Here is a 20,733-nt window from a genome sequence, read left to right as displayed (position 1 = left end):
AGAAATGTACAATATGAGTTAAATATGAGTGTCACAGTAAAGGGTCTGAATACTTATGACCACGTGATATTTCACTTTTTAAAACATTTACATTTACTTTTGTTTTTTTCTGTCTAGATGTGGTGCTGAGTGTGCACTAATGAGAAATAAAATGAACTTTTTTATTTTAACAACAAAGAGTGAAAACTTTAAAGGGGTCTGAATACTTTCCGTGCCCACTGTAAACCATGAAGTCATTACAAGAAAAAGACTTATGTTAATATCAGACACAGGAGTGAAGAGTAACACTGAGGATTCCTGGTGTAGCTTTTTATTTATTATGTAAGAAAAATCACATTTTCTTTTGATGGCACACGAGGTGACGAGACTTTAAACAAAGAAGCTAACGTGACTTTCCTGTTAGAGATCAAACAATGATGAAAACTATTGCAGACGCTTTATTAAAACATTGCATAGTTACAACGTGTTTAACAGCTTCAGACACTTTTACAATGACAACATCCTCCATGTCTTAGATTTAGTTCAATAAGTTTCCATTAGTGGAAATCAATGGTTGGGGTCCACACACACACACACACACACACACACACACACACACACACACACACACACACACACACACACACACACACACACACACACACACACACACACACACACACACACACACACACACACACACACACACACACACACACACACACACACACACACACCTTTGCCTGCAAAGACTCGTAGTATGAAAAACAGAATAACCCTAACCAACACGAGGTGAGCGCCCCCTGCCTGTGGAAGGAAACAAAGCCTTATTTGGCACAAAACAGAAGAACAAACATAAATGTTGTGCAAATGTGTGACATCAGGGGTTCACGGGACCTGCCCATCCATAGCTCCACCCCTTGACAGTAAGGCCAAAGTCACTGGAATGCTTTCAGAGGACAAAGGTCATCAGTGGACTATGGACTACTTGTTGTCCAATGGTAGTGCAGCGTGGGGGCGGGGCTCCATTACTCGTGCTTGTCGGCTGCTCTCTGCTCTCTCTGGATCATACAACGCCGCACGATGCTGTCGAAGCTCCCGAGGTAGAAGAGGGCGATGGTTCTGAACAGGCCCATGGTGACGATCTGATCACATGGAGTCATTATCAATACTTTATTATCTAATTATCTCTGGAACTCAGTCACATTAGGCTCTTTAAAAATGGAACCCTTTACATGATGATGTCTCTCAACAAATACACCTCCATAAATACACGTCATTGATGACATCACACAAGAGAGAAAATCAATAACATTTCTGTATGTGTAAAAAACATAAAAGCAGCTTCTGTTGTAATACCTTCAATAAATATATGAAACACATTAAGAACAATTACATGTTGATCAGCTGATCAAACATTAAATGACCTCCTGATGGTTAAACGTGGTTGGGCTCATTTTTAAACATTAAAGTTATGGAACTAAAATATCACCAGCCCTGAGCCTGAGGTTCTGATTGGCTGTTGGTCCACCCACATTAAGGTTGTTACTGATGTTGACTACAGCCAACAACCATCAGAAAACATGACTGGAGGTCTTTGTCTCTATGGTAACAGGACAACAGTTCACCATCACCAACTGATGAAGATCTTCTTGAGGAATAACGTCTCTATTGAACCATCTTCATGTTCTCCTGATGTTCTCCTAAACCCAACTGAGAACATTTGGAGTTCATAAAACTGTTCCATCAGTTCAAGACAGTAGATGTTCTCCATAAAGTATCTTCACCAGTGAGAACACTAGCATGATTAGCAACAATTGATTAGCTACTCATTACTAATCTTTATTTGTATTTAGTGTTGGTTTTAAACTTTACTTAGAACCTTCTTAAGATCCAACAGTGAAAAATGAAAGTTCTTGTCATTTCTTAATATTTTGATGATAAATCAGTAAAATAAATACAGACGTATAGTTTAACTGTAATAAAGACTTTATATCTACACTATGTGATGTCTCCTCTGTACCAGCCATGTGTCATTGTCCTTATTTTAACCTGTCTGTGTGGTGGGCGGGGCTTGTATTGAAACTATGTAAAAGCACTTTGAGCTGCATTTATTTGTATGAAAATCATTTTTTTATAAATAAACATTGATTGATGTAAGATTTTATAAATCTCCACTTCTTTTATTATAATTGATTTTTATTTTTTTGTCCAAACACCAAATTTTCAGCATCTTGAATAAAAAGTTATCTGTGATACTTTAACACATTGTCTCAATGTTTGAAAGAAAATAAAGATTTAAACATGTTTAACCAATGTGTATAGTGTCATGTGATGAGTCATGATACCTGTTGGAGGCCCTCAGTGATGGAGGTGACGGGGGACATCCCACAGGTCAGTGCTGACAACATGTAACCATCAGGACCCACTGAACTCAGAAAGTTTCCTTGCTGAAAAAGCAGCAAAAACAAGGCTTTATTTTCCTCCTTCAGTCGTTTTATTTGATGACTTTTATTTTGTTTTACCACCGCGTCTCTGACCACGATCTTAGCCACGTGTTGAGGCTGACACACACCGGCCGTTTCAGAGATCAGCCTGGTTTCCAGAGGCTGAGGAGCATAGAGAAACAGTTAGTGACCACGCCCCCTTTTCCCATTCCATCAAACGCTTCCATTCAGCTGACAGTGTTTAGATGAAGTGCTCATCGTCATCAGACCAATGACAACAATCACAGATTTAATGATTAGAAAGTGAGGGAGCATGCGTTGCAATAAGCAGCCAATAGAAACCAACAGGAAGTGACATCTGTTACTGAGCAGTGAGAATTAAGGACTAACACAATTAAAAAGTTTAAGACATTTTAAAAGTAGTAAAGAGTCAAAGATGGTGTTATTTAGTCAATTTATCAGAAAAAACAACTGATCATGTGACTTTGATGAGTTTTTAACACCTGTCAGCGTTTAATAAAAGAGATGATGTAATTAATGAGACTAGTGAGTGTTTGATGAACTCAGCACTAAACATTAAATTCTAATAAACAGAGGGAACAGCTCAATGGTGCTGTTGGATGCTGTTGGATGTCACATCCAACACTGTAGACACTGCAGGTGAGCTGTGCACAGGAGGTGTGTGCACTGTGTGCTCTGCCCTGTGAAAGTCCCTGAAGCCCCTCCCTCTCTGTATATCCACAGCTTTCTCATTATTAATCTCTGATCAATAAATGGACGCATATAGTGTGACAAAAAATTGTGAAAGTTCTCCCACTTATAAAGATGAGGTCTGTAATTTTCATCATAGATAAACCTCAACTATGAGAGACAACATGAGAAAAAAAATCCATAAAATCACATTGTAGGATTTTTAATGAATTAATTGGTAAATTCCTCAGTAAAATAAGTAGTTGGTCATCTACAAACAAGCCAGATTTGTGTCTCTCACAGACCTGTAACTTCTTCTTTAAGAGGCTCCTCCTCCACTCGTTACCTGTATTAATGGAACCTGTTTGAACTGGTTATCTGTATAAAACACACCTGTCCATAACCTCAAACAGTCACACTCCAAACTCCACTAAGACCAAAGAGCTGTCAAAGGACACCAGAAACTAAACTGTAGACCTGCACCAGGCTGGGTAGAGTGAGTCTACAATAGGTAAACAGCTTGGTGTGAAGAAATCAACTGTGGGAGCAATTATTAGAAAATGGAAGACATACAAGACACTGATAATCTCCCTCCATCTGGGGCTCCAAGATCTCACCCCGTGGGGTCAAAATTATCACAAGGTGAACAAAAATCCCAGAACCACACGGGGGGACCTAGTGAATGACCTGCAGAGAGCTGGGACCAAAGTAACAAAGGCTACCATCAGTAACACACTACGCCACCAGGGACTCAAATCCTGCAGTTTGATAGAGAACATCTAGATGATCCAGAAGAGGATTGGGTGAAGGTCATATGGTCAGATGAAACCAAAATACAACTTTTTGGTAAAAACTCAACTCGTCGTGTTTGGAGGAGAAAGAACACCATACCTACTATAAAGCATGGGGGTGGTAACATCATGCTTTGGGGCTGTTTCTCTGCAAAGAGACCAGGACGACTGATCCATGTAAAGGAAAGAATGAATGAGACCATGTATCGTGAGAGGATTAGGGTTTAAATTCATTAAAAATCCTACAATGTGATTTTCTGGATTTTTTTTCTCATGTTGTCTCTCATAGTTGAGGTTTATCTATGATGAAAATTACAGACCTCATCTTTATAAGTGGGAGAACTTTCACAATTGGTGGCTGACTGAATACTTTTTGCCACACATTTATACGTGTGGTAAACAGAGGTGATGATACACACGTATCCTTATATATTATTACTGATGGTTTAAACACATGGAGACTGTGATATCTCATTAAAAATACGCTACACATTAAACACGTAATAATGATTATATCATCATTTGTATTGATTTAAAATCATATTAAACCCGCCCACCCCCCATGCGCTCTGTTGCTCTGTGTCCATGAACGCAGCATTGACGTGTCTCTCCTCAGTGTTGATGACTCAGCAGTGTGTGTTTGGGGATATGGCGGCTCGTGTCGTGTCCATGTCGGACCCTGATTCACAGGAGGAAGACTCAGAGAATGAGGAAGTTTCCTCCTTTTGTTTTTTCACTCACACAGATACGACCACATTCAATTTTCACTCGCGCACACTGAAGAAATAGTCACATATGTGGCACTGAGTGTTTTCAGAGACATGATAGACATGATTAAAAAGACTTGATAGACTTGATTGAAACATCTTGCCCCCCATTATTAAAAAGTTGGATTCATCTGAATTCATAAAAACAGCTAAGGACTTTAAAACATGTTAAAAGTACTGCATTATTCTTATTCTTTGTGTGATTTAATAATTTTCTAGCAGGTCTGGGTATATTTTACATAGTGGCAGTACCTGGCCAGTAGGTGGAGCTGTGGGCAATAGACGTCAGTCACCAATAGAGTAAGATGTCAACAGTGCTAGTTTGTATGTTTTGTCACTATTTCCACAGGAATAATTCTTATAAGTGGAACATGTGACCTATTTAGTCACAGCCTCCAGCCCTGAATGGCCTTGTGTATGAAATGCACTATACAAATAAATATACCTTGCCTTGCCCAAGGACACAACAACAATGACTTGGATAAAGCGGGATTCCAACCCCCAACCTTTTGGTTACTGGATGACACACTACCTTAGTTTTTAAAAAGCAGGCGTAATGTCTTCCAGCTGAATAGCATGAACCACGTTCCCGAGAATTCAGTCAAATGATTTGGTTCCACAGAGTGAAAAATAGGGGCCCCTTGGCGCCCCCCGTGGTACATACGGAATAATGGGTCCCATTCACATATTGGTATGTGACAATGACTCAGTAACACCAACTGTCATAAAATGTGTCTCACAAATAAATGAAAAATCGACTTTCGTTCCTTTTTTTCTTTCCTTTGGGTCCTCAAGTCAAAAATCAGTCGATTGGTACACGTCCATAGGTTATAGCAGAGTAGTAGTGATTTTAACTTGTGTAGAAAAACAACAACAACAAAGTGGCCCCGTCCCAATACAATGCGTAGGGTGTCCCAATTCCCCAGTGTCTTTAACCCCGCCCCCTATGCACCCCTGATCCACACTTTGCCGAAGCATATTACCCATAATTCTTAGCGGTATAGAGGTTTCTACACCGACGTCACTGATACGTGTGTTTTAGTTTATCCGTCTGTGGGTCTTGTGCTGAAAAAATGTGCTTTTAGGTGTAAGTATTAAAATATTTAAACTTTTCTTATGCTGTATATGTATAAATACAATCAATGTTTGCTATGTTACTGGGAAAGAAGCATAAATATGTGATGAAGTATTATTTATGCACTGGTATTTACAGACATTCTATGTAAACTATTTCATAACTTTTTATGTGCAATCATTCATAAAACATCTAATTTAAACTTTACACTTTTTACGATAAACTTAGGATGTATAAAAACTAAACGTACCAGATACCAGTTAGTTACCCACTCTACATTTAACATTAAAATTTACATTAATATTTGAACATGTGTGGATCAACTCATATTAACTTATTTTTCCCACAGGGCTGATAAAATGACCTTTAATTTTATTTGGTGTACTTTTAAATATTTCTGTAAGAATGAGTGAATGAACTGTATCTTTATGACGTTTAAGCTGCTGCACTTTTTGGCTGAAATTTTACACTTTTTTTGCTCCAAAGTTTCCTGTTGTGTACAATTTTCTTTTGAATATTGAAATTTTCCTCATTCCTCTGCTTGATGGAATGTTTACAAATCTTAAATGAAATATGCTAATTTATCTTTATTTATGGCATTAAAAAGACAATAATTGGGCAATAAAACCTTAAATCTGATTTGCTGCTACCTGTAGAAACTCTATAAATTATTAGTGTAATGAGATCAACTGTGAAACACTTCTTTATTGATAATTGTTCAGTATGATCAGCATTTAATCCAATAAACAAACTTAACACAATATGCATCATTATTTCATTTAGATTTTACTCTTGAAATTGATCTCAGATTTGTCACAATATTAAAATTTCACACTCAAACTACATAATGAATAAATTCTAATCATAAAACTAAATGTAATCATGTTCAGACTAATGTAAAGTAATGGAGCAGAAACATAAGCAGAATGTCACAGATATGACGCAGAGGCACAAGTCCATGTCATAAACCACAGTGACCCAATTCTGCAATTTTACCATATTTGTACCCTGTGTATTTTAAACAAGTGCACACTTTGTAGAGGGGTGTAGGGTTTAGGGTATAAGGTGTAGGGTGTAGAGCATAGGGTGTAAGGTATAGGGTGTAGGGCGTAGGGTATAGGGTGTAAGGTATAGGGTGTAGGGTATAGGGTATAGGGCGTAGGGCGTATGGTATAGGGTATAAGGTATAGGGCGTAGGGTGGGTAATGGGACAGGGCCAGTATGGGCGTCTTTAGTCCGGCCTAATAAAAATGAAAAGTGACTGAAACTGGGCTATCACAACTAAATGTTGCTATTGGCTGAGATCAACCTCCACCATTGGCCCCGCCCCCTCTGACAAAAACTAGCACTGACTGACAGGGGCTGGAGTGGGACTGGGTGTGTCTTAACCACTCCAGAAGCCCACCCATAACCAGTTCCAGCCCAGAAGGTGTTTAGTTACTCTTTACATGAGCAGGTGTTTTACCTTGGTCTTGTTTTCTTCAGCCAGTCCTGGAGTATCTGTGTCAGGTGGGAACGCTACAGTCACATAAATGTTGTACGGTTTTATCTACAAACACAGGACAGAGGAAGTGTTAGTCATGATGTGTTTGTTCCACATTAATGTAATTAATACATTCATTCTGATAAAGATGGTGACACGTCTGTGCAGTGGCTTTAAGCCCACGTTTATACTTTTATATTCTCTAATAAATGAACCAAACTTATTAACGTAAACGGTGATTTGGCACCCGCTGACCTCTGACCCCTGACTATGGACTAGTGAAGTAGAGTACAGTGGTGGAGGGGGAGGGGGACCCTTGTGTAAGGTTTGTTGGCTAGGCTAAAAGCTAACTCTAACACACCTCATGGACATTAAGATGGACCTGATGAATAGTGACATTAGCTTCATGCTAACCTTTATTTAACAGACTGTGAGACATGTTAGCTTTTATCCTTCATAAGTGTTAAATCTGACCATTAGTAAATCTTTGTGGTTTATGACAGTAAGATGGACTTTCTACTGGTCTCTTCCTTTTATGGAGTCGTTAGCATTAGCTCTTAGCCCAGTGTTGTGTTTCAGTGGGTTAGCTTAGCATGCTTTAGTCCAGTTTTTAGTTCATAATCGTTATGAGCACTGACTGCAGTGTTTGATCAGGTGAAACAAACTACTAATGTAGTCAGATACTATGGAGAGGCTCAGGACTACATCTGCCTACATTCCCCAGAATGACTTGCAGTTCTGGGTCGGGGGTTGTTACTGGTTTTTTCTAACAGAGTTCAGTGAAATTTTGAAACATTCTATCGCACATATTTTCTATTGATTACATCTCTATTGCAATATATATCACCCAGGCCTAAATGAGCAGCATGACAACATTAGCACTAAGGTTGGGTTTTATCCGATAGCGGTGCCTACTTGGTATTTTTTTTAAACGGTTCCAGTGCTTAAACCGGTACTTTAAAAAAAAAAAAAATTAAACCGCATACACTATTTTCAGGGCCAAAATGAACACAATATTATCTTAAATAATATATAATATAAATAAAAACATTTAAATAATATCAAATAAAACAATATTGTATTAAACCATATAATACTGGAGATGAATATTGTTATGGTTTTATTTGTCAATAATCGTTAAAAGCCTTTGTAAGGTTGCAGTAAACCCCTGAGCTAGCCTTTTAAGGCTAACCCAGGGCACATGTTTGTTCTTATTCGGTCTGGTTACTACCGTTTACGTCGGAACTGGTGCCATATTGGTATCGCGTTTTGGTACCCAACCCTAACGTGCATGACAACATTAGCATGACATCAACATGACATTAACACGACAACATTAGTAAGACAACATTAGTACGACATTAACACGACAACATTAGTACGACAACATTAGCATGTCATTAACACGACAACATTAGTATGACAACATTAGTACGACATTAACACGACAACATTAGTACGACAACATTAGCATGACATTAACACGACAACATTAGTAAGACATTAGCATGACATTAACACGACAACAACAAGACAACATTAGCATGACATTAACATGACAACATAAACACGACAACATTAGCATGACAACATTAGTACGACATTAGTACAACAACATTAGTACGGCATTAACACAATAACATTAGCATGACATTATCATGACAACATTAGCATGACATTATCATGACAACATTAGCATGACATTATCATGACAACATTAGCATGACATTAACACGACAATATTAGTACAACATTAGTACGACAACATTAGTACATTAACACGACAACATTAGCACGACAAATTAGCATGACATTAACACGACAACATTAGTACGACAACATTAGCATGACAACATTAGTACGACAACATTAGCATGACATTAACACGACAACATTAGCATGACATTAACACGACAACATTAGCATGACAACATTAGCATGACAACATTAGTACGACAACATTAGCATGACATTAACACGACAACATTAGCATGACATTAACACGACAACATTAGCATGACATTAACACGACAACATTAGTACGACAACATTAGCATGACATTAACACGACAACATTAGTACGACAACATTAGCATGACATTAACACGACAACATTAGTACGACAACATTAGCATGACATTAACACGACGACATTAGTACGACAACATTAGCATGACATTAACACGACGACATTAGTAAGACAACATTAGCATGACATTAACACGACGACATTAGTACGACAACATTAGCATGACATTAACACGACGACATTAGTACGACAACATTAGCATGACATTAACACGACGACATTAGTACGACAACATTAGCATGACATTAACACGACAACATTAGTAAGACAACATTAGCATGACATTAACACGACAACATTAGTACGACAACATTAGCATGACATTAACACGACAACATTAGTACGACAACATTAGCATGACATTAACACGACAACATTAGTACGACAACATTAGCATGACATTAATACAACAACATTAGCATGACATTAACATGACAACATTAGTACGACAACATTAGCATGACATTAATACAACAACATTAGCATGACATTAACATGACAACATTAGTACGACATTAACATGACAACATTGGTACGACAACATTAGCATGACATTAACACGACAACATTAGTACGACAACATTAGTACATTAACATGACAACATTAGTACGACAACATTAGCATGACATTAACATGAGAACATTAGTACTACATTAACACAACAACATTAGTACATTAACACAACAACATTAGCATGACATTAACATGTCATTAACACGACAACATCAGTACAACATTAGTATGACATTAGCATTACATTAACACAACAACATTAGCATGACATTAACATGTCATTAACACGACAACATCAGTACAACATTAGTATGACATTAGCATTACATTAATACAACAACATTAGCATGACATTAACATGTCATTAACACGACAACATCAGTACAACATTAGCATTACATTAACATGAGAACATTAGTACTACATTAACACGACAACATTAGTACGACAACATTAGTACATTAACACGACAACATTAGTAAGACAACATTAGCATGACATTAACATGACAACATTAGTACGACAACATTAGCATGACATTAACACGACAACATTAGCATGACATTAACACGACAACATTAGTAAGACAACATTAGCATGACATTAACATGACAACATTAGTACGACAACATTAGCATGACATTAACACGACAACATTAGCATGACATTAACACGACAACATTAGTAAGACAACATTAGCATGACATTAACACGACAACATTAGTACGACAACATTAGCATGACATTAACACGACAACAACACGACAACATTAGCATGACATTAACACGACAACAACACGACAACATTAGCATGACATTAACACGACAACATTAGCATGACAACATTAGCATGACAACATTAGCACGCCATTAACACGTTCTAGACCCCTGACATGCACGAGCTCACACTGAAAGCACGTCACCCGCTGACAGAGTTAAAACAGAGTTTTCAGTCCGTTTTTAACTTACAGTTGTGTGCGAAAGTCAGGGCACCCCTTTAAAACAGCATATTTTATATATTTAAAAAGTTATATTCATATTTACTGTCTCTCTGGTATATGGGAAAAAAAGACAATATTGTCAGGAAACATTAATGCATAGTTACATTTTATTTATAAATTGAACAAAATTACAAAAATGAAAACATAATTTTGGCATGTGCAAAATTCGGGGCACCCTACAGCATCAGTACCTTCAGTACTTAGTAACACCCCCTCTGGCAGATATCACAGCTTGTAAACGCTTCTTATAGCCAACAACAAGTCTCTGGATTCTATTATTTGGGATTTTTCCCCCATTCTTCCTTGCAAAAGGCTTCCAGTTCTGCAATATTCTAGGACGTCTTGCATGCACAGCTCTTTTAAGATCTACCCACAGATTTTAGATAATGTTTAAGTCTGGAGACTGTGAAGGCCATTCCAAAACCTTCAGCTTGCGTTTCTTGAAGTAGTCCATGGTGGATTTGGAGTATGTTAGGATCATTATCCTCTTTTCAGCTTTAGCTTTTTTACAGATGCTGTGATATTTGCCTCCAGAATTTGCTGGTATTTAATTGAATCCATTCTTCCTCCACCCGAGCAATGTTTTCCTGTCCCACTGGCTGCAACACAACCCCAAAGCATGATGGATCCACCCCATATTTAACAGTTGGCAAGGTGTTCTTTCATGAAATGCTGCTCCTTTTTTTCTCCAAACATACCTTTGCCTTATTGTGGCCAAAGAGTTCTATTTTAACTTCATCAGTCCACAGCACTTGTTTCCAAAAGTCATCAGGCTTCTGTAGATGTTCTGTTGCATATTTTTGACGTTGTATTTTATGATGAGGTCGTAGATAAGGTTTTTTTCTACAGACTCTTCCATGAAGGTCTTGTTTGTGCAAGTATCGGCGCACAGTGGAAGGGTGCACCACCACTCCTGAGTCTGCTAAATCTTCCTGGAGGTCTTTTGAAGTCAAATGTGGGTTTTGGTTTACCTTTCTGACCAGACTACGAGCTGTTCTCTCCGAGAGTTTCCTTGGTCTTCCAGATCTCTTCTTGACCTCCACAGTTCCCCTCACCTGCCATCTCTTAATTATGCCTCGCACTGTGGAAACTGAAAGCTGAAAACGCTTTGCTATCTTCTTGTAGCCCTCCCCGGCATTGTGGGCATCAATTACTTTCATTTTTTCTGTCTTACACAGCTTCTTAGAGGAACCCATGGTTGCTGAGTGTTTGTACAAGGTTTGTGGAGTCGCCGTATTTAAGAAACCCTCAAATTGGCACCAGCGGGCACTCCCTAATGACAATTGTTGACACATGCTTCAGGACCAATAAGCTGGTAGAGGTCTGAGCTTGTAAAAAGAATCTGACACTTTGAAACTCTCAGGGTGCCCCGACTTTTGCACATGCCAAAATTATGTTTTTCATTTTTGTAATTTTGTTCAATTTATAAAATAAAATGTAACTATGCATTAATGTTTCCTGACAATATTGTCTTTTTTTCCCATATACCAGAGAGACAGTAAATATGAATATAACTTTTTAAATATATAAAATATGCTGTTTTTAAAGGGGTGCCCTGACTTTCGCACACAACTGTATATAAGAGGGGAGGGGCGAAAAGGCGGAGCCGTCAGGGAGGCTATATTCAAAATCATGCTAGCTTTTGAACATCGCCTACCCTACCTCTAAATTATGAGGATGAAAACCACCCAGGGTTTGCCAAAAAGAAGGAAAAGAAGAAAAAAAAATTGAAGTTTTTGGGCCCAACACTTTTTGTGAACAAAAATCATATAGAGTACGTGCAATAGGTGCCAAAGAACGCCTGAATTGACCCAACAGTCTGACATATGACCAAAGGTGATATCCCTTAGCATGTAGCCGCTAGCGGTTTTTGATTTTTAAAAAAATTCTGTGTAGGGTGGCAACAAAATTTGACATCATGTACCCCACACCTGGCCCGCACTAAATAGCATGTTCCTGAGAATTCAATGAAATGACTCGGTTCCACATACTAAAACAAATGAAATCGTGCTACGTAAAATCGTAATCTACGTTGAATTGAATATGAAATGATATATCACAAAACTATGTTCCGATAAAGTTAGAAATTACCGGAAAAGGGGTTAGGGTGGCTGAGGGCTGAGGGCTGACCCCGCCCACACACTGGAGAGCTGTCACTCATTCAGCTCAAGGGTGTAACTTGCAGGCTCCACCCATATGGCCTGAACCATGGCAGGCTAAAAGGGGAGATCTGGGATGTCAATTTAAGTTGATATTTACAGTTTAGACATACTTTGCTTATATTATTTTTTATCAATGTAATTTACTTGCTAAATCTTATTTGCTTATTATTTAGATTTAGCTAATTTACTTAATTTATGTATCTAATTATGTCTGTAATGTGTCAGTCTCGGCACCCCTTCATGTTTGGTCTGATCAGCCAGGAGGTCTGTTGAGTTGTGTCATGTTCAGTTCACTTTGTTCCTTCTGTTGACATTTTGTTACTTTGGCCTCATTTATTTGTTCATTTTTGACTATTTTTTGGCAAAATAAAAGCCATAAACTTGAATTGCTTTGGTGTGTTTCCTACTTTGACCCTCGGTCCCTGACAGTGGCACATACGGAATAATGGGCCCATTTATATATTGGTATGTGTCTATGATTCGATACGACCGTCGTAATATTTGACTTGCAAATAAATGAGAAATCGACCTTTTTCTTCTTCTTACTTTTGGGGCCCCTTGGGGAGGAAAAATAATTCCGCGCTTCTCATTCTCGAACTCCATCAAGGTATTGATGCCCTGAAGCCACACACCAAATATGGTTATCCTATCTTAAACAGTTTCTGAGTAAAGCAGACGGAGCTCAAACCTATAACCCTTCCACTTGGTGGCAGGGTATAATAATCTCCTTTTACAGACTTCAGGGAGGGTCACAATAAATGATTGATGTGGACATGTATACAGTATGTTAGATAGCCATAGCGACTGGTATTAATAGTTAATGAGTTCAAACACTAACTTCCATCTGCAGAGACTCGGCCAGGCCACGCAGGGCGAACTTGGAGGGGGAGTAGGGGGTGTATCCAAACAGGCCGATCTGTCCAGCCTGGGACGACACAAAGATGATGCGACCCATTCTTCTCTCCTTCATAGTGGTGATGACGGCTCTAGTTGGATAAACGCTGCCCAGGTAGTTCACCTCCATTAGTCTCTGTGGGCGAAGGTTGAACATGTTGCTCTTCTGTTTCTTATGGGCTCATATGTTTGGTATCTGTTAACTACAGAACAGGAGTTCTCAAGCGTTATCCACTCACTTTAAAGCGGTCGACCTGGACGTCCTCAAACTTCCCAGAGATGGATGTTCCTGCACAGTTGACCAGCATGTCTACTGGTCCCAGCTTCTCCTGGGCCTAGAACAGAAACAATGATCATTGTATTGTTTTAAGCAGTAGAAGGTTAGAGGGACATCACCTGTTTGATCACATTCTCCACCTGACTGTAGTCACTGGATACATCCACTGAGATGCACAGCACCACCTGAGAACAAATACAACATGTTAATATCAGTGCTGTGTTTACTGGCTGCACTATACTTAGTATACTAGATTAAAAATAACTATTTAACTCTAAGCCTGTTACTGGGGACTAAAACTATTTTTATTATTGATTTATTCAGACGGGACGTTGTGTTTTAAAGTCATCCTGCACAGTTTTTATAAACGTGTCCTAAAACTTTCTAAATGTCCTTACTAGTAGATATACAGTATGTCTAATAAACACATTATTATGCACCATATCATTTAATAAACTACAGTTTTAGAGCCTGTGTTCCTCCATCATTTGATTGATGATGTCACACTGCCTGTAAACATGCCATTGTTTTCTGTTGGAGTGAAACATTCAGCCTGATTTATAGATCATTTAGGATTTTTTAAATGGTCTAAAAATCTCCTTAAATGATCTAACAAGCTCTGAAATGAAACAGAGATGAAGAGCTCTCTTAAGGGACTTTTACTCTCCCTTAGTGCGCTGACATGCTCTGGTGGCTGAAGTTAGAAAGTAAATTATGGACTGTTGAAGACACACAAACCCTAAGGGTGGGAATCCCTCAACAGTCTGTGATTGTTGAGTCTATGCCAACCACAAATGTTGCATAATACGTAGACAAGCTACCGTACACCAACATATGAACTATGTCTATACTTCAACTCAGTGTCCGCTGACTTTCTGTTTAATGTTAAGCTCATTACGAGTCATGTTTGTAAACAAAAGGTTGAACTTAAGCTTTAACACCAGATTTAAAAGGCACAGTTTTGCATTTATACAGGAATGATGAGCGAGCTCAGATGATCTGGTTTTAAATTAATGTAACTTCACAGGCAGTCTGGTGCTCATAGATACATATTAAATAGAAATACACTGATATCTTTACTATCACAGAAAACATCAGTGAAATAATAATATATATTGTTAAAGCACATCAGAGTTCCCATTGACTTTATTTAATTTTAAAGCCCGTCTTTAGACCATTTAAATATACTTTTTACATCAAAGTCCATTAGATTTGATGTGTTTTTACTAAAGGAAAAGATCTAAATATATTTCTACATTAATTTCCTATTCCTTGTGTACAGTCCATGCAGCCTGTTATTAATGCTCTCTGATTTATTGATTGATCAATTATTAATTACAAACCTGTTTGTTGTTGATAGCACATTTCTCCACTTCCTTCTTTGCATGGAGCAACTTTTCCTGAGTGAGAAACAAAACTCAATAAATGTTCCACACAAATATACAGACATGGGATCCATTCATATTCACCCTGCAATCAACTACATTGATTTGTGCTCGGCTAGTTGTCCTTACTGATCACATATATTGATCTAAAATGGTTTTTAAAAGTAATCAATGGATTGTATCGATACAAATAAATAAATGATGTGATTTAATCACAGCAGACTTTATATGAAGTTTAAAACTCTTAATAATAAAATGTGTGTGTGACATCATGGCCACGCATCCAACAGACAACTAAACATGTGATGGAGGAGAAATGGATGGAACCACCTTTGGGTCCAGCGTGTGAAACACTATGATGTTGTAGGATATGGATATGTAAAGGTTGATTAAAATACCAACTATCAGATTTCACAAGTCCATCCAGACACGCCCCTGTGGCACACCTCAAGATCCATAGACTCCATCTCAGGGAACTTGTTGCCTCCTTAAATGATCTACTAGAAGAGGCTGATCAAGTTACTTTCACCATCTGATCCTAAAGTGCTCTTTAATACAATCAGTTCTATTGTCTCACCTGATGTTACTGCTGTTGCTGCACAGTCCAGGGATGGTTGTAAAGACTTTATGAACTTTTTCATTCTCCTCTTTCCTACAGTCAACCCTCCTCCTCATAGTTGGTCATCCTTTAAGTCAGTCTCTAGTGGATGTCCCATCGACCATAAAAAGCATGAAAGTATCATCCTGTCGTCTCAATCTCATCCCAGCTAGACTTTTTATTCATGTTTTGGAATCAATCGCCCATTGATCACTAAAATGTTTAACATTTCTCTTTCTGCTGGTGTGTTCCCGTGTTCTCTTAAACATGCTGTTGTGGAACCTCAATTGAAAAAACCTTGCTTGGACCAAACAGAACTTCAGAACTTTAGGCCAATTTCAAAGATCCCGTTCCAGGCTAAAGTTCTAGGAAAGTTTGCCTGTAATCAGCTTACTTCGTTTTTGGAGGCTAACAACACTTTCCAGTCTGGTTTCAGAAAGTTCCATTCCACTGAAGCAGCACTTCTGAAAGTGTCCAGTGACATCATGATGGCTGCAGACTCTGGTAAATGTTCAGTTTTAGTCCTGTTAGACCTGTCGTCTGCGTTCGACACGGTCGATCACGGAATCTTGTTTGAGAGACTTTGGGATGTGGTCATCATGTCAGGCCCTGTGTTAGAGTGGTTCAGATCTTACCTGACTGGTAGAATGTTCCCTGTGTCCTCTAACAATATGATGTCACAAACTACAGACTTAAAGTGGGGTGTACCCCAGGGTTCGGTCCTTGGGCCACTTTTGTTCTTGATTTACTACTCCCTCTTGGCAGCTGATCCAGCAGTTCAGTGAGGTCTCCTATCACCTGTATGCTGAGGACCTCCAGCTGTACTGCTCTTTCTAGTCCTCTGAACCTCAGAGACTGGCTTCCCTCACAAAGTGCCTGGTTAAAATAAAGCAATGGCTCAGTGAAAATAGCCTCTAGCTGAATTCTTGTAAAACAGAAGTTGCTCCAGACAGTATTGTTCCTCTTATTAAGCAGCACCTTGATGCCCTAAGTAGCTCTGTTAAAGGTCGTCTGAGGAACCTTGGAGTAACTTTGGATGAAGAGATGTCCCTAGAACAGCATTCTCAACAGCTCATCAGGAACTGTTTTTTCCACTTGAGAAACATCTCTAAGCTGAGACACATGGTCTCTTGTCATAAGCTTGAGATGATTGTGCATGTGTTTGTTTCCTCACGATTAGACTACTGTAACAGTCTGTTTACATGCCTTAGTAAAAAAGACTTGGCTCATCTACAAGTAGTCCAAAACTCTGCTGCGCGGCTCCTGAGCCACACCCACAGGAGGGCCCATATCACTCCTATTTCAAAATCTTTACATTGGCTCCCTGTCATATATACAGGATTCATTTTAATCTGATCCAGCCTATGTTTCTAACAGGGGCTTAAGGTCCTCTTCTCAGAACCTGCTGATGGTCCCCGCACTCCCTTTAAAACCCGAAGAGATTGATCGTTTAAGGCAGTAGCTCCTCCCCTCTGGAACGATCTTCCACACACTGCACATGCTAGATTCTGTGGATGATTTTAAAAATCAACTAAAGACATACTTTTTAGGGAAGCTTTCTAGCTACACTTTTGTATCCGTCCAGTGTAGACTTTGTATGTAGTCTTATTTTTTGCATTCTACTGACATTGCACTGTACTACCATGTGTACTCTGTTATTGTTTTTTTAACTGTAAAATGTGAAGCACTTTGTAACCCTGGTCTGTGAAAAGCACTATATAAATAGGACACCCCTAGAGTAAATGACAGTAACAAATGGATCAGTTAATTTTTTCCTGAGGCTCCATTAATGAGTAATAAACTCTATTGTGTTTACGTGTCACTCGTGACCTCAGTGGGGGGCGTGACCCAACAAGGCTTTGCTGATATTTTTTTTTAGTTTTTGACAGACAGAACACAATAGTTTCTTGAAGGCATCTGGTGACCCCCTTCCAGTGTCTCACGAACCCAAGGTTGAGAACCCCTGCTTTAAGGTAATCAGTGTGGGCGGAGCATTTGGCTGTGGTAACACGAATCAGATGATGCATCAACTTTACTGGACCAATGGTCTACATGGTCTCATACAGCACATTTTCAATTCATTTTTTACTTTATATTTTGTTGTTTTACCAACAAAAACAAAACCATAATTAAAAACTTAGTTTTCAGGGGGAAAATAATTAATTTTGAAACCAAATAGTGCAGCCCTACCTTGGTGGCCCTGAGACTCCACTGGTTTAGTTATAAGGGCTTTTATTTTGAAAAGTGAATAAAGTGGCAGGAATAGAATGTGCACCAACCTCATCTCGAGCCACCAATGTGATGAATGCTCCTTGTCTGTAGCACTCCATGGCGATGCACTTCCCAATCCCACTGGAACCACCCGTCACCTGGTACACCATGAACAGGAACATTAGGGGGACATGGTCCCAGTGGGTTTTAGTTAGGGATGCACCCAAATGAAAATTTGCGGCAGAAGCTGAATAAAATATAAACGCTTGGCCGAATACCGAATATAGAATGCGGTTGTTAAGTTTTTTCACTATTTTTTGCTAACTGTTGGGGCTAATGTTAATATTAACTGTTGGGGCTAATACTAATTGTTAGAGCTAATGTCAATGCTAATGTTAATAGTAACTGCTGGGGCTAATGTAAAATATTAGGGCTAATGTTATCGCTAACTGTTGGGGCTAATGTTATCGCTAACTGTTGGGGCTAATGTTATCGCTAACTGTTGGGGCTAATGTTATCGCTAACTGTTGGGGCTAATGTTATCGCTAAGTGTTGGGGCTAATGTTATCCCTAAGTGTTGGGGCTAATGTTATCCCTAAGTGTTGGGGCTAATGTTATCCCTAAGTGTTGGGGCTAATGTTATTGCTAACTGTTGGGGCTAATGTTATCGCTAACTGTTGGGGCTAATGTTATCGCTAAGTGTTGGGGCTAATGTTATCGCTAACTGTTGGGGCTAATGTTATCGCTAACTGTTGGGGCTAATGTTATCGCTAACTGTTGGGGCTAATGTTATCGCTAACTGTTGGGGCTAATGTTATCGCTAACTGTTGGGGCTAATGTTATCGCTAACTGTTGGGGCTAATGTTATCGCTAACTGTTGGGGCTAATGTTATCGCTAACTGTTGGGGCTAATGTTATCGCTAACTGTTGGGGCTAATGTTATCGCTAACGGTTGGGGCTAATGTTATCGCTAACGGTTGGGGCTAATGTTATCGCTAACGGTTGGGGTTAATGTTATCGCTAACTGTTGGGGCTAATGTCATCGCTAACTGTTGGGGCTAATGTCATCGCTAACTGTTGGGGCTAATGTCATCGCTAACTGTTGGGGCTAATGTCATCGCTAACTGTTGGGGCTAATGTCATCGCTAACTGTTGGGGCAAATGTTAATATTAACTGTTGGGGCAAATACTAATTGTTAAAGCTAATGTTATTGCTAACTGTTGGGGCTAATATTAGTATTAACTGTTGGGGCTAATATTAATATTAACTGTTGGGGCTAATACTAATTGTTTAAAGGTAATGTTATTGCTAACTGTTGGGCGTAATACTAATTGTTAAAGCTAATGTTATTGCTACACTGTTGGGGCTTAATATTAACTGTTGGGGCTAATACTAATTGTTAAAGCTAATGTTATTGCTAACTGTTGGGGCTAATATTAGTATTAACTGTTGGGGCTAATACTAATTGTTAAAGCTAATGTTATTGCTAACTGTTGGGGCTAATATTAGTATTAACTGTTGGGGCTAATATTAATATTAACTGTTGGGGCTAATACTAATTGTTAAAGGTAATGTTATTGCTAACTGTTGGGGCTAATACTAATTGTTAAAGCTAATGTTATTGCTAACTGTTGGGGCTAATATTAACTGTTGGGGCTAATACTAATTGTTAAAGCTAATGTTATTGCTAACTGTTGGGGCTACCGTTAATAGAAACTGTTGGAGCTAATACTAACTCTTAGAGCTAATGCTAACAAAGTAAACAACAGCAGCAGCCCTTACCACGACGTGGGCCCCGTTCAGTTTCAGAGCTTTGGGGCTAATTAGCGGTGAAATCATGTACAACAGCAGCACGAAGGCGACGATGAAAGCGGCCGCCACGAGGAGCATGATGACGGGCAGCACGAGCCACCAGGACTGGACAAACAGTCCGTCTGAGATCGGAGAGCCGGAGCCTCCCTCTGCGGGCATGGGTGACACTTAGTGGCTGTTAGCTCGATGCTAACTAGCACTTGCCCGGCAGCCCGAGGAGGGTCGCAGTACCACGGGCTCCAGCCTGTAGAAAGCCACAACACATCCAACTGTGAACCGTGACGACGCTTCAGCGGTGCCGCCTGGAACTTGTAGTTCTCACTGATTCACATCCTGTGTTTATAGAGAGAGTTACGACAACGGAAGTCCAACATGTTTGACAGTCACGTGATTCATGTAAATTCATTGTAATGTAAATTCGTATTATTATTTAATGTAAACAGCTACCTTAATTAATTTGATTTAAAATGTGTTAATGTGTATTGTATACAGGATGTATTGCTTGGAATTTTCTTTAAAAAAAACCCACCACATCCAGATAGGACACATTAAAAACA

At 39.0% G+C, this 20,733-nt stretch overlaps 1 protein-coding gene across 2 annotated transcripts; it reads right to left on the bottom strand.

Moving 5' to 3' along the window:
- Positions 1-294: 294 nt before the first annotated feature.
- Positions 295-20,528, bottom strand: kdsr (3-ketodihydrosphingosine reductase). Of its 2 annotated transcripts, none has more exons than XM_028473484.1 (10): positions 20,147-20,524; positions 18,432-18,521; positions 15,513-15,569; positions 14,289-14,354; positions 14,132-14,227; positions 13,837-14,028; positions 7,215-7,298; positions 2,505-2,588; positions 2,328-2,429; positions 295-1,124 (listed from the first exon to the last, which is right to left on the bottom strand). In XM_028473484.1, the coding sequence occupies exons 1-10, from the start codon at positions 20,333-20,335 to the stop codon at positions 1,008-1,010; spliced, it is 1,077 nt and encodes a 358-aa protein (XP_028329285.1). In that variant the 5' UTR covers positions 20,336-20,524; the 3' UTR covers positions 295-1,007. The 2 variants fall into 2 exon arrangements, with proteins under 2 accessions (XP_028329285.1, XP_028329286.1); XM_028473485.1 differs by having other exon boundaries at positions 988-1,124; positions 2,520-2,588; positions 20,147-20,528.
- Positions 20,529-20,733: the final 205 nt, after the last annotated feature.

The sequence above is a fragment of the Gouania willdenowi genome, chromosome 17, assembly GCF_900634775.1.
Source record: "Gouania willdenowi chromosome 17, fGouWil2.1, whole genome shotgun sequence".
NCBI lineage: Eukaryota > Metazoa > Chordata > Actinopteri > Blenniiformes > Gobiesocidae > Gouania > Gouania willdenowi.
The sequence above is the reverse complement of the archived record's forward strand: the minus strand, read 5'-3'. Positions and strand labels throughout refer to the sequence as shown.

What these genes read in the sequence shown, in the direction of transcription:
- kdsr (XM_028473484.1), bottom strand. Translation starts at nt 20,335, where the DNA reads ATGCCCGCAGAGGGAGGCTCCGGCTCTCCGATCTCAGACGGACTGTTT. An exon ending in TCCAGGTCGACCGCTTTAAA is followed by an intron (nt 14,029 to 14,131) that starts GTGAGTGGATAA and finishes CTTCGCCCACAG; the next exon opens with AGACTAATGGAGGTGAACTA. An exon ending in CTGAAGAAAACAAGACCAAG is followed by an intron (nt 2,589 to 7,214) that starts GTAAAACACCTG and finishes TATGCTCCTCAG; the next exon opens with CCTCTGGAAACCAGGCTGAT.